Source organism: Rhinatrema bivittatum, chromosome 4 (assembly GCF_901001135.1).
Source record: "Rhinatrema bivittatum chromosome 4, aRhiBiv1.1, whole genome shotgun sequence".
NCBI classification, from domain to species: Eukaryota; Metazoa; Chordata; class Amphibia; order Gymnophiona; family Rhinatrematidae; genus Rhinatrema; species Rhinatrema bivittatum.
Genome location: NC_042618.1, coordinates 50,867,047 through 50,881,876, shown reverse-complemented (window position 1 = coordinate 50,881,876; position 14,830 = coordinate 50,867,047). Strand labels below are relative to the sequence as shown.

The window sequence follows — 14,830 nt, the reverse complement described above, 5'->3', positions numbered from 1 at the left end:
CCAGGTAGCCATGTTCTCTGTGAACAAACAAGGGGGCTTGTTAGACTCAGGGTCATAGACTCTTTTCCAGGAAGTGACAAAGATATGGGAATGGGCATGCAGATATCTAGCTGTCCTGCAATTGACCTACCTTTCAAAGATCTCAAACGTGTTAGAAGATTGCCTCAGCAGAGTTTTTGACCATACAAATGGTCTCTGAAGCAGTCAACAGCCGATAGACTTTTCATTCTGTGGGAACTTCTAGCAATCAACCTACTTGCATCAGAGCAAAACTGAAAACGTTTTTCTCCATTCTTCCCAATGAACTTGGATCTGTTCAATTGAAATGCAGATCTCATGTATGCTTTTCACTCATTCCACTGATAGCCAAAATAATGCAAATAGTGCTCAAAGTCAGGACCCATCTGATCCTCATAACTCCAATATAACCCAGACAAGTTTAGTTCGCGTATCTAATACAGCTGTCCAGCAGTCCTCTGATCTCTCTCTGGATGGAGCCTTCCTTTTTAACTCAAGAAGAGATGTGTATTTCATTCGAGCCTTCTCTCCCTCAGCAAGACAGCTTGGATGTTGAGACATAAATGATCATCAAATTGTTCTTATTCAAGGAGGTTGAGGACATAATACTGTCTGCCAGAAAACCATCAACTTGAAGAGCCTACTGTTTTTAAATGGAAAATCCAGTTCTCCACATGGTGTCAACACAATATCTTGGATATGTTCACATGCGAACCCAAAGAGTTACTAAGATATTTGCCCTCTCTTTCTGCATCATGACGTAGCACATCATCGGTAAGAGTACATGTCCATGCCATTGCAGCTTACCATGCTCGAATTGAGGGTAAGCCAATCTCAAATAATCCATTAGTTTCCAAGTTCATTAAAAGCTTATGGCACACTAAATCTACAATTGTGAAACCACCTGTTCTATGGGACCTAAACATGGTTCTGGCAAAACTGATGAAGCTGCCGTTGAACCACTGGAACTAGTTTCTCTCAAGTTTCTAACATGGAAATTAATATTCCTTGAAGCAATAATGTCAGCCAGAAGAATCAGCGAGCTTCAGACTTTAATTCATTATCTGCCTTATATGCAATTCTTCCATAATAGGGTGGTGCTCTGCACCCACCCAAAGTTTCTACCAAAAGTATCAACTTTCCATGTTAATCAAGCCATCGTGTTGCCTACGTTCTTCCAGAAGCCACATGCACTTAAAGGTGAGAAAGCCCTTTATACTTTAGATCAATGGTTCCCAAATCTGTCTTGGAGGACCCCTAGCCAGTCAGGTTTTCAGGATATCCACAATGAATATGCATGAGGGAGATTTGCGTGCACTGCCTCCCTTATATGCATATTTACCTTATACATATTCATTGCGGAATATGTATAAACCTGAAAACCTGACAGGCTGGGCTCTTCCAGTACAGGTTTGGGAGCCACTGCTTTAGACTATTAGAGCCTTGGTTTCCTATGAAAGAAAGGCTCTGTTACCTCATCAAGCTTCGCAACTATTAGTCTCTTATGATCCTAACAGACTGGGCACAGTAATGGCCAAATGTACATTGTCCCAATTGGCTAGCAGACTGCATCATGTATTGCTATACACTAGCAGGATTACAATTACAGACACAATGCTCCTCAGGTTAGAGTCATGAGTGCATAAGTGGCTCATCTGCGAGCTGTACCTCTCGAAGACATCTGCAAAGCTGCAATATAGTCATCTGTACACACCTTTGCATCCCATTACTGTCAGACAATCTCTCAAAGAATGACATTAAATGCAGACAAGCCCTTTTGCATAGTCTGTTCACCTAGCAATGTATTCTCCACGGTGAGATCCAGGTTGCTTATTCAGTAAATGCTCTGCTGTAACTCACAGCTTGGGACTCCCCACATATCATACTTAATTCAGCCGAGCTTGTCGTCAGAGAAAGCAAGTTTTTTGGGTTTTTTTTTTAACCATAAATGGTGTTCTCCATAGACAATAGGATGAATTAGCCATGCTAAATTCCCACCCGCCTCTCTGGAGTGTCAACTATCTAACTAGAATTAGCTCTGAAATCAACTGAGAGGGCTCACGAGGCAATGCCTACTTGGGAATTCCTGCACCTGCTCAGTAGAACAAAAGTTCTATGAGCTGAGAGAGGTGTCTGTTCGGTGCTGCAGATGAATTCATCCACATGTCATGGCTAATTCATCCTGCTCTCTACAGAGAACACCCCTTAAAGTAAGGAAACTTGCTCTATTGTGGTAGATGTGGTTTCTAATTAAAATATGTTTTATTTAATTTTTTTTTAGATCAGAATGCTGAAGATGGTGAATTAGACCTTAATGGAATTGATGACACTGAAATAGACAGGGTGAGAATTTTTATTAAGTTTAACGTATGTCGCCATATGTCGCTCTCCCAAAAAAAAATTTGTGCTGCGTTTTTAGAGATTTAATAATTTAGGGCCAGATTTTAAAAGGGTTACGCGCGCCGGGCCTATTTTTGAAAGGCCCGGCGATGTGAATAAAGCCCCGGGACGCGTGTAAGTCCCAGGGCTTTACAAAAGGGGCGGGGCCAAAGGCCTCCGACCGGCTATTGCTGCTGTGTCAGAGGATCGCGTGCCGGCTGGAGGCAGGCGCAAAAGGTAAAATAAATATTTGGGGGGGGGGGGGGTTAAAGAAGGTCAGGTTAGGGGGGAAGGGAAACGGGGGAAGGCACCGCGGCACAGTGCACGCAAGGTGCACAATTGTGCACCCCCTTGCTTGTGCCAACCCCTGATTTGTGCACGCAAGTTATAAAATCGGATATAAATGTGCGCACGCAGGGTACAGCGCTTACATGTACGCCACACCCACTCTTTTTAAAATCTACCCTTTAATTTCCTTGCGGTTTACTTTTAGTATTCTTCCAAAAAGATCCCTTAACATTTTAATAAAACCCAAAATACAATTAAAATGGGGCACGTGAAGATGCCCGTTTTCTTTGTCTTTCTCCACAGGTGTATGCACTTGTGAAAATGTTTTAGAGCGTTGTCAGGCCTCTGTGCATGTAAAAGTACACACACAATATAACATCCTGTGTTCTGTCACCCATTGAAAAAAGTGTGTGTGTTTTCTATTAAAGGGCATTCCTGTTGATGGGGATGGAGGGGGGCCAGTGACTATGCCTGCATAAATGCCTTTCCCCCATCATATTTGACAGGCCCTTACACTAGTGTGTGTGTTTGTGTGTGTATCTGTATCTATCTATCTATCTATATATATGTAAAACCATTTCTTTTTCTGAGAAGAAAGGGTTTTTTTTATTATTATTTACCTGGATGGTAGTTAAATAAACATAAATTAAGTTGCATGCATAGTGCCTTTGATATGAACCTGTCAGTTTATAAAAAGCTACATATTTGTACTTGGGTATACTATGAAATGATAGCATTCTGTCATTGTTACCATTTCTATGTTTTAATAAGAATAGCTTCAACTGAAGCATGAGCTTTGATACATGCTGATTTCTTTAGTAAAACAGAATATTTAAGTATTTGATATAAGGAAATGTTTACAGTACTATGATAATATATAATTAGAACACAGCATGGCATTCTGAAGAATTCGCCTATGATTGAATCGTCAAATTGACTAGAGATCATGTTCTACATTGTTATTTAAAGGTTTGTAAACTTATCCATGAGGTCCTCCAATAACTTATTCATTAAGGAGTAAAATTTAAAAGGGCTGCGCAGGCATCCGTGTGCACGCCGATTTTATAACATGCGTGCATTGGCACGTGCATGTTATAAAATACGATATTCATGCGCACCCGATTTTATATCTGTGCGCGTGGGTTCCCACTCGCGTACACAAGGGGGAGGTATTTTCTTTAACAGCGTGCAGCTACGCAATTGGGCCATCCCCAGTTCCCTAACCCCCTACCTATCTTTCCTCCCTTTTACCCTCTCCTCCCCGACCCCTAAACCCAACCTACCTACCATATTTTTTTTTTGTTTTGTTTTCAAACTTACCGCCTCTCCTGAGCAGAAGTAAGTTCCACGTGCCGGCACATGCTTCACCAGGACAGCACCTAATGGCACTTTCCCAGCCGGCCCCCCCCCCCGGCCCGCCCCTTTTAAAATAAAACCCAGCACTTCTGCGCATATCGGGAGATATATGCGTGACCGGGCCGCTCTGAAAATGCACTCTGTGCACGTGTAGGCTGGCCACGTGCATATCTCCCAGGATTTGCGCATACCAGTGTTTTAAATTCTCCCTTTAGGGGTTAATTTCAAAAGTATCTACACACTTAAAACAGAGTTTTACATGTGCAAATGCACTTTATATGTGAAAGTGGGCCTTTGAAAAGTGTTACAATATGTAAAATTGATTTGTCAATAGGTTTTACACGCATCAGTGCACTTTAAGCAAAATAAATGGTCTTTTGAAAATTGCTGCTAGTGTTACATTTACATGCATAACTTCTTTGAAAATGACCTCCTAAGCATTTACCCATGGGTTTAAGATTGAAGAAAACATTTAGTGAAAGCTCTTTTAAAGTGATATTTTCAATATATATTTCTTACTTTCAGGTCAAGCAGTAGAAAACTAACATTAAAACTTTCTTTTATCTTCAGTATATTCTGAATGAAAAAGAAGCTGAAATAAAAGCCAGTCTGTGGATGAGGGAAAATGCAGACTACTTGAAGGAACAAAAGGGTGCGCATAGTCATTAAAATTCAGAATCTCTCAGCTCAAATGTCTACAAATATTACACAGCGTGACTGCTCTCATTCATATCTTTGCCGATCTTTTTCCAGAAAAAGAAGAAAGAATAGCAAAAGAAAAAGAGCTTGGAATTTATAAAGAGCAAAAGGTAGAACTTATTTTCAAGGCTTTCTTTTGAGACATTAAGCATTAACAAAAGCCATAGAGAGGTCTTGGGTCACTTCTCACAAGACATAAAATCTATGCATAGTATTAATAAAAAATTAAATCCTCTAAAAAGCCAAGTTTGTGGTCAATATTGTGGAAAGAAGTTTTGTAGAATAAATGTGACTTTGTTTTCATTAGTTATTGTAGACTGACATCAATAAGAGATTTTTTGTGTGTTACATGGAGGTCAGAGTTGAATGGGTATTGTGGATTAGATTATGGGTAGTACATTGATTTTATATTGAGGTGAATACATATGTTGATTTAACATGCTCTGTTAACCAAAATTAAGCCCCTGGCATTCTAATCATCTGCTAAATTCCAGCAGGAAACCTGCTGTCTATAGACAGCAGCCAGAAATGTAGTATTCAAATTACAGATGCAAATAAAGAGGACAAGTTTTAAAGGAAAAATAAATTTCCTTCCAAAGTTTTAGTACTTTAACTGTCTATAGCTATGCATTTCAACCTGTTCTTTAGTCAGCTATGTTTCACTAGATAATTAGCTGCAAAATCTATTTATTAAGAAGTAATCTAAAGAAATGGAACTTCTTTCTATTTGGCAAGCCGTTAAATAAATGCTTTCAAAGTATGGTTTGTTATCAATATAAATTTTTATTTAAAACCACCTTTCTATTTTATCAGTGCCCATGGTGATTTTACAGCAATAGTTAAGTATAGTTGAAAACAGACATCAATAAAATTTAATAAAACATTGTATCAGTAACAAACCTTATTAGTAAATCACAGTCAGCAGTTCCACACAATTAAATACAATCCTCAAAAAGTAAATAATACAATGGAAAGGTAATCCTTCAAGTTGTAATAGGTAAAATTGGCTTACCATCATAATGAATTTTCCTTCCCATTTTATCAGTATTAAAGGCCCTCCCATGACAGTGTTATTGATCATCCCATACAAACTAGAAATACAATCTCTAAAAACTAGGCAAAAGCTTGCTGAAATAAACAGGTCTTAATGGCTTTCCTAAAGGACAGTAGGTCTTTGAATACTGAGCTTCTCTTAGAAGGTGGTTCCACAGTATTGGGCCAGTAAAAGAAAGACTGGTTCCTAGTGCTTGGAAAGTCATATTTGTGTCAGTGCTGAGAAATCCTCTGTTGGTTGTAGGTGACAGGCCTATACTGTATTAACTGGGCTAGCAAAAAAAAATTCCACACTCAGAATTTTAAAAATAAAAGATAAATTATTTAAAATTATAATTTGACTTTATATACTGTCTGTAAAATGTTAATCCATGTGGTTTATAAATTAAACAATACATAATAAAATACATAAATCTTATTAATCTGCATGCAATCAAAGTGCAAACAAGCAATACAGTAGGCTAATTAGCAATGGTATGATAGCTAACTCAGTACTAATGGAAGTCCAGGATGTTAGCAATCAAATGCCTCTGTGAATAGCCAGGTTTTTACTGCTTTTGAAATGTCAGATAATTTAATTTCCGCCTGTATATCCATAGTTAAAGCATTCTAAAGAAAAGGTGCATGGTACAAGAAAGAGCAATCCCTTGTAGTTTCTACTCTAATAGTAGGATGGGGGTATGTGTGAAAGAGATCCTTTTGAGAATTGAAGGTACAGGCAGGGAAAAAGGGACCAAATGTTTAGAGAGAGAAGAGGAAAACTAGAATGAAGACCGTGGAACGTCAAAGAATTTTAAATTTGATTCAACAGGATATAGATAGCCAGTGAAGGGATTGCAGAATTGGAGTGACATGATCTGATCATTTTTAGCCACAGATAATTTTTGCTACTGTGTTTTGGAGAATTTGGAAAAGTTTCAGCTAATATTGTGGTAGACCCATGAAAAGAGAATTCCAATAGTCAAACCATGAAATAAATGCGGGCTGGATTTTCAAAGGGTTACGCGCGTAACCGGTCTTACGCGCACCAGGCCTATTTTCAAAAGGCCTGGCGACGCGCATAAAGCCCCGGGACGCGTGTAAGTCCCGGGGCTTGCAAAAAGGGGAGGGGCGGTCTGGGGGGATGGGATCAGAGGATCCCGGCAAAGCGGACATTTGCTGCTGTGCTGGGGATCGCGCGCTGGCAGTCGGCCGGCACACGCAGCTTACTTCAGTCCCAGGATTGAAGTAAGTTTTCAAACAAAAGTGAAAAAAAGAAAAAGGTAGGGGGGGAGGGAAGGTCGGGTGGGGGGGATAGGGAAGTTCCCTCTGAGGCCGCTCTGATTTCGGATTCCCTGGGAGGGGGAACGGGGGAAGGCAGCACGGCTCGGTGCGGGATCGGCATTGCGCAAGGTGCACAATTGTGCACCCCCTTGCACGCACTGACCCCCGATTTTATAATATGTGCGCGGCTGCACGCGCATGTTATAAAATCGGACGTACATGTGCGCGCCGGGTAGCGCACGCACATGTACGCCCGCGTGCATGTTTAAAAATCTATCCCTGCATGTATCAGCAATTTGAAATCATAGATATCTAGAAGCGGACGAATGCGTTGAATGTTTTGAAGAAAATTCATTGATTTCTGAATGATATTGGAGATAAAAAGGATAGTGCTGAGTCTATCAAGATCCAAGTGAAACGAACACATTTTTTTTTAGAGTAATGGGGGTACCAGTCATAATGGGCTGAGGGAATTGAGAGGAATCACGTTGGGAAATGCAGATAGCTTCTGATTTATTGGGATTGACCTTCAGCTTGTGGTCATGAAGCCAATTTGCTGCAAGGTCCAGACAAAAGAAGTCGGTGAGAATGTTAAATGGCAGCCAATATAATGATTTAAGATTTGGTGTAATTCTGTCATAGTGCCATAATATAGTTAAAAGCAGGGCTGCTGAATTTTTAATCTAATTGTAGTTATCGGAGGATTATTTCAAAAAACACCTATATAAAGGGACTTATATTAATCCAATTGGGTTATTCCATTGCAAAAGTATCAGGTTATCCAGCATTGCAAGTCTCATACAGCCTACAAGGCATTAGACTTGCAGATGAACCACAATGTAACTAACCTAAGGTTGAGTGGATGCTAGTTCAGCCATCCCCTTTAGAATACATTATACATACTGTAAGAAATTCTATGCTGGCATATGTCCAAAAATTATAAGGTTTTGGGACAAGGTGTGACAATTAATTGAACAATACCTAATATCCAATGGACAATGATCCGAGAATGTTTCTGCTTCGTGCTCCGTGAAGGGTATATTACAATCTGAAAATTAAACAAATACTTGTGGCTGTGAAGTGTGAGAGAGCAGTTATTGGAAGAATCCATTTACTGCTTTATATAAGAGACTTTGGGGAATATATCAGATGGAAAAGTTAGCTGCCTTGCGCAGGATAAATGTTTCTTCCTATGTTTGAATTTGGACATTATTTCAAGCCTGGGACAAAGATCATAATGGGACTTGCTTGGATAGCTGAACAAGAGCTTTGGTGGGGCCTGGAAGGGTGGGGTTAACTGAAGAATATTGAGTTTACATTTTCTGCCTTGCTGGGTCGCCCAATTTCCATTTAACTCAGCATTCTGACTCTGACAGTGGCCAGTCCAGGTCACAAGTACCTGGCAGATTCCTATACCTAACATGAAGACACTTTCACAGGAAGATAATATTCTAACAAGGCTAATGATGTGGAGGATGGCCTGAAACATACTTGAACTGCACTCTTCCACTTTTTGTCTTTCTGTGGAAATTCAGTTATCTCTTTACTAGTCTATGTAATGTAGGGTACGGCACTACTGACACCAGCCATCTTTGGTAGAGTTCCCATGATGCTGTCTTCCTCCCTGGATCTCTTCAGCTGCTGCTTCTCCTTCTGTCTTTGTATTGGTCTGCGACCATGAGCATCAGTCTGTCTCTCTCTCTCTCTCTCTCTCTGTCTCTCTCTCTCTCTCTCGCACACAGAGGTAGCTCAAGGCAATCTGCTGCCTGGGGCAAGGGATGAGATGGCACTCCTCCCTCCTCCTCCCCCTGCCCCTCCCTCAAAGCACGGTATAGATGAAATCATCAAGAAGGGCAAGGGGTGTCTTTTTGTATTCTGGCCTTTTTGGTGATTTCAAATGTTGCGGAAGGGGGACAGCAGGGTTCAGAGTTTCCAGATGAATAGCAGATAGTGTCAGTAATAATGCTTCTAGGAAGCTGGAAAATCTGCCACAATCCCAGGAATTCTAAGACCTGCCTCCCACCTTTTACCCAACATTTTCCCCTGGAGAAGTGGGAGATGGGTGAATGGTGAGGTCTTTTTGTGATGCAAAGGGTTTAGATACCCTAGGAGAACTTTATAGCCTTGTGCCTGTGTCCCCCTTCCCTCATCACACACAATTAAAAATCCTGCATTTATAATAAATTTTACATGAAAAAGGACATTAAGAGTATAGTCTTCTCAGGTACAAATATCACAACCCTGCTAAAAACACACTTAAGTCTATAGTAATGCATGTTGGGGGTGAGCTCTACCCTCAGAAAGCCCATAGTAAACTGAATTATAATTAGAATATTTGTAAATCTCCCATACTAAAAGAGCACTAACTGCCATCTCTCAAACAGTAAAAACCTTAACTATGAAAATACAGTACTGCAAATATTACACCAGGCCCTAAACACTAATATACCTCCTATTAGGAAAACAACCTGCTATAGATCCCTACGTAGAAACTACATACCAGCAGAATACCTTACCTCAGTCACATATGCAGAACATAAACAGACCTTCACCAAATATAGAATAAAGAGACCATAAAGTATAAATAGAAATGAACTGGACACCTCAATAAACCAGACTGTATGAAAGAGCAGCAGTGAAAAAAAAGAAATGCCATTCCTCAAAACAATAAAATCAAAGAATATAAAACATAGTCATAATAGTAAAAACATACTAATAAAAAGAATATTTCAAAACATGAATAAAAGTCAATTAAAAACTCATAACAATTATTAAATTTCCCAAACAATATTTCAAAATAGCAGACAAATAACACCCAATAATTAAAACTAAGGATAAAAAAAAATCCTCACTTTTCATACCTGGGAACGTTTGATTTCCAGTCATCCTGAGATTTCCATGGATTATTGCAGGGGAGGGGAGGGGACATAGAAGTGAACTTTCTCCTCTTATATACACATTCACGCACACATGTGTTCATGCTCTCTCTCACATACACACAAACATGCTCTTACGCACCCAGATACTATCACACATGCTGTCTCACAATCATCCAAATTCTCTTTCTCACACACATCCAGATGCTCTCACACATGCTCCTTGTTAAACAGATGCTCTCACACACTTTCTCTCACACACAGATGCTTGCATGCTCTCACCCACTCGCACAGGCTTTTTCACATATACATTCATGAATATGCTCTCTCACAAACACACACAGACACACGTTTACTCTACCTCACTCATACGTGCTCTCTCTTTTTTAGCTCTGCTGGCAGCACAAGGCCTGCTCTCCTCCTCCTGGCACCAGCAGGTGGGGCTCTGCCAGTGGTGCAAGACCTGCTTTCCTCCTCTTCCTGCCACTGGTGAATTGGGCTCCACCGGTTGCACAAGGCCTACTCTCCTCTTCCTGCTGCTGGAGGGTTGATCTCTATTGGCAGTGCAAGGCCTGCTCTCCTCCTCCTGCCGTCAGCGGGTTGGGCTTCGCAAGCGGCACATGGAGCAGCCTCCTTTTTTGGTTGCCAGCAGGGGAGTGGGAACCCTGCCGACGTTTAGCTAACCCAGCCGCCTAACTCTGCTTCATTATAGAACCACCCCTGCTCACACACTTTTGGATCTTAGCAAAAAAAGAGGCTGAGAAACTGAGAAGGGAATTGCCTGAGATCCACTCACCTCAGACTGCTGCTAATTCTCTGTACTGAGCACTTTATGGTCTGCTGTGCTGCTGCTACACCTTAATTTTCTCTGCCTAATAGTTGCCAAGGGAGCCAGCCAGCTCCACCCCATCAAGTAACTTCAGCAGTATGGCGACTCTCCAGTCCTTCAGAGAGGCCTGCCTGGGCCCTGTCACTTTGCATGCCCCTTCACATGTGTTTTGCATGCCCTTGGTGTCCTTGTGTTTCAAGCCTTTGCTTGTGCTTATTTGCTGCTTTTTCTTATGATGTCTGATTCACAGTCAGTTCAGATTATAGGACCTTAGATACCTATAATTACAGGTATGGGCAGATATGGTTATTATTGCCAACAGAACTTAGCTTATCCATGTTATTTATCTTTGGTCTCAATTACATTTTTTCCCACAGAGTTCTTCCCATAATGCAGACTTCAGTTCTGGTGCTATTTTATATATTAATGCTCAGTCTGTAAACAATAAATGTGGTTATATTTACTTTAATTCTTGAATCACAGAGTGATTTGTTAAGTATTATGGAGAGCTGGCACTCTGAGGCTGACGATGTTTTACTGAATCAGCTTTTTACTCCAGGTTATCAGTTGTATCATTGGCGGAGGACAAGTAAATGAGGAGGTGGAGTACGTCAGGTTTTTAAATCTAAACTGCAGCTCACATTGCTTGATTATAGCATTGGCCATGGTTGTGATAGTCTGGTTGTGAATGTACTTTCTTGGGTATTATGTTTATTTTACTGCGCTCTGGATTTAGATAGTGCTGATTTGCTAACAATCACAGATTTTATTGTCTCTATTTAATTCAGGTTTGAGAATTTGATAATCCTTTGTGACTTCAGTGCCCATTTAGGGGTAGATTTTTAAACCTATGCGTGCGCATCCATGTGCGTGAGCTTCCCGGCATGACCAAATGGATGTGCTGATTTTATAACATGCGCGCAAGGAAGGAGGGAACTGGGAGAGGTCCGATCTTGTCGCTGCCTGTACTTTGTTAAAATTAGGCTCCCCTTCGCACTCAGCTCGCACATGCGTGCACGGCCCCCAGATTTTATAACACGTGTACGCTGATTTACTCAGGAGTTAATTTATAAGATAAGGTATGTGCGGAAAGTGGAATGCAAATGGTGCAAATCCAAATCTCTTGTTTATAAGGATGAGTATCACCAAGCCCTGAAAGCATACAGGTCTGCTTTTGAGACGTCTAAAAGAAATTACTATACCTCCTGATTACATTCTTTTCACCATCCCTGGGAATTATTTGAAATAGAAATTTTGTGCAGCCTCTGAAAAGTCAATGGCAGTTTCCAAATATTGATTGTGAACAATTTACAACAGTTTGCTTTCGGAAGGTGGACAAGCTTCAAAATTCTAATTCCAATACTGATACATCTATAGCTATGCCATCTGAAGAGCCTGTCCCCATGCCTTGAGAATATTTCCAAAATGCTGCTTTCACTGAAATAGAAGGGATTTTGACAAAGCTTAAGTTGTCTTTTTGTGCCGTTGATGCTTGCCTATTTTGCCGCCTTTGCGGATTGAAATCTCTTTTTTTGGGCTGGGTTTGTGAACCTTTCTCTATTAGAAAGGTCTATGCCTAGTTCTCTGAAATGGGCTTTGGTAGTACCCATAAAAAGATGAGCAGCCTATCAGATGATGCACTGTCTAGTTACCAACCAATCTCTACTCTCCGTACATTAGCAAAGTTTCCTGAAAAGATTTTTTGCAACCTAACTGATTTTTTGGAAGACAGTATTTTAAATCCACATTAATGTGCAGTAAGCAGAGTACAGAAACATTGCTTGTTTCTTTAACTGATTATATGCTATGCTACCTTGACAATGGGGGTTCAGTTGTTATGGTCTCTCTTGATTTTTGGCAGCATTTGACATGGTTATTCACTCAATCCTTCTCACTTGGGATGGGAGAAGGTATGGTAAAAAGGTTTTGATCATTCTTGGTCCATCACTAATAACTTAGGATAGGATAATATTCAACATGGAAAACAGTTTTTATCAACTTAAATTTTAAAGTATATACAATTAATTTTTCCTATAGGAAACGGTTTATCCTTGACTATGACGTCTGTTAAATTGTCTGACTATTGTAAGTTTCTGGTTAAGAGAAACCAATTTATTTTTATATCTTGCTAAAACAAAAGGAATTTGGGTTAGTCGGACACTGATTAGTGAAGAGCTGACTAATATGTCAGTTGGTGTTTTGCATCTATTTGTTGAGACCATTCAAAATGTAGGGATATTATTTTATTCTTACCTATCTTTTAAGCCATAGTTGAATGCTGTCATAAAATAAGCAGTTTTTAAACTTAGAATGATAAGATTGTTATGGTACATTCTGCCTTAGAGTGATTTTTGTATGGTTGTTCAGGCTTTCATATTTGGATCTGTGGATTATTACAATTGCCTTTATGTAGGCTTGCCAAAATATTCACTTAAGGCCTTACAGCTTCTATAAAATGCTGCAGCGTGATTCATTTTCTTCTGTTAAGGATCATTACTCCTGTTTTAAAAGTTGCATTGGTTGCATTTTACACAACTTATTTTTAAATTGCTTACCCTTGCTTATAAAGCTCTTCAAAGGGGAGGGTCCCACCTATCCTGCAGCTGAGCATGTTAAATATATACCATCTCAGCTATTCTGTTCTACAGAAAGGTTGTTATTGAATTTTGCCTCATTTTAAAGAATTTTATCTTCAAGTTACCCATAGCTTTTTCAATAGTGGGCAATAGCCATGGAACAGTTTTCCCCTCGTGCTTTGGGAAATAGAAGAATATAAGTTTTTTTAGAAAAAGCTAAAAGGCCACCTATTTTAAATAGCTTTTCCTGATGATTTTATCTGTACTTTCATTTTAATATGTATTTCTGAGATGTATTAAATATTTATTTTCTTGAATTGTCTTGTTTACATTGCAGTGTTTCACTAGTTTTGTTTTATGTTTGTTTTTATTGTTTACATGTAAACCACTTAGCATGGTTTTGAAGAAAACAGGAAAAAGCATAAGCACTAGCAGGTTAGATGCAAAGCATTGATAAGGAAAGCAAAGACAGAATTTGAAAAGAAGCGTGCTGTGGAAACAAAAGCTCATAATAAAAACTTTCAGATATATTCAAAGAAAAAAAAACCTGTGAAGGAGTCAGTTGGACCATTAGATGATCAAAGGGTAAAAGGGGCTCTAAGGGAGCACAAGGCCATAGTGGAGCGAGATTGAATTCTTTGCTTTGGCCTTTACTGAGAAAGATGTAAGACAGATACCCATGCCAGAAGTGATATTTAAAGGTGATGATTCAGAGGAAATGAAACAAATCTCAGTGAATTTGGAAGATGTACTAGGGCAAATTGACAAACTAAAGAGTAGCAAATCACTTAGACCAGATGGTATACATCCCAGAGTGCTGAAAGAACTGAAAAATAAAATTATTATTAAAATAGCTGCGATACCTGAAGATTGGAGGGTGGCCAATATAATGCCAGTTTTTAAAAAGGGTTTCATGAGTGATCCAAGAAACTGCAAACCATGAGCCTGATGGAAAAATGGTTGAAAATATTCTAAAGAACAAAATAACTGAATTTATAGACAGACATAGTTTAATGGGACAAAGCCAACATGGGTTTAGCCAAGGGAAGTCTTGTCCTACTAATTTGCTACATTTGTTTTGAAGGCACGAATAAACATGTGAATAAAGGCGAGCCAATTGATATAGTATGTCTGGGTCTTCAGAAAGTGTTTGACAGAATACCTCATGAGAAACTGTTGAGGAAATAAATAAATCATGGGATAGGAAGCAATGTTGTGTTGTGGATTGAGAACTGGTTAAAAGAAAACAGAGTAGGACTAAATATCAATTTTCTCAATGGAGAAATGTAAATAGTGGAGTGCCCCAGGGATCTGTACTAGGACTACTGCTTTTTAATATATTCATAGATGACCTAGATATGGGAACGATGAGAGATAAATTTGTTGAGAATAAAAAATTATTCAAAATTATTAAATTGCAGGAGGACCTTACAAGTTTGGAAGAATGGGCTTCCAGATGGCAGTTTACATTTAATGTGGGCAAGCGCAAAGTA

General features: G+C 39.6%; 1 protein-coding gene across 2 annotated transcripts in view; it reads left to right on the top strand.

The window, feature by feature from the left end:
- BRF1 (BRF1 RNA polymerase III transcription initiation factor subunit) overlaps positions 1 to 14,830 on the top strand; it is a 572,778-nt gene that overhangs the window by 435,687 nt on the left and 122,261 nt on the right. For both annotated transcript variants that reach the window (XM_029598099.1, XM_029598098.1), the window contains exons 12-14: positions 2,300 to 2,361; positions 4,612 to 4,693; positions 4,795 to 4,850. In XM_029598099.1, the coding sequence (XP_029453959.1) occupies positions 2,300 to 2,361; positions 4,612 to 4,693; positions 4,795 to 4,850 (200 nt within the window). The remainder of the gene's footprint in view (positions 1 to 2,299; positions 2,362 to 4,611; positions 4,694 to 4,794; positions 4,851 to 14,830) is intronic.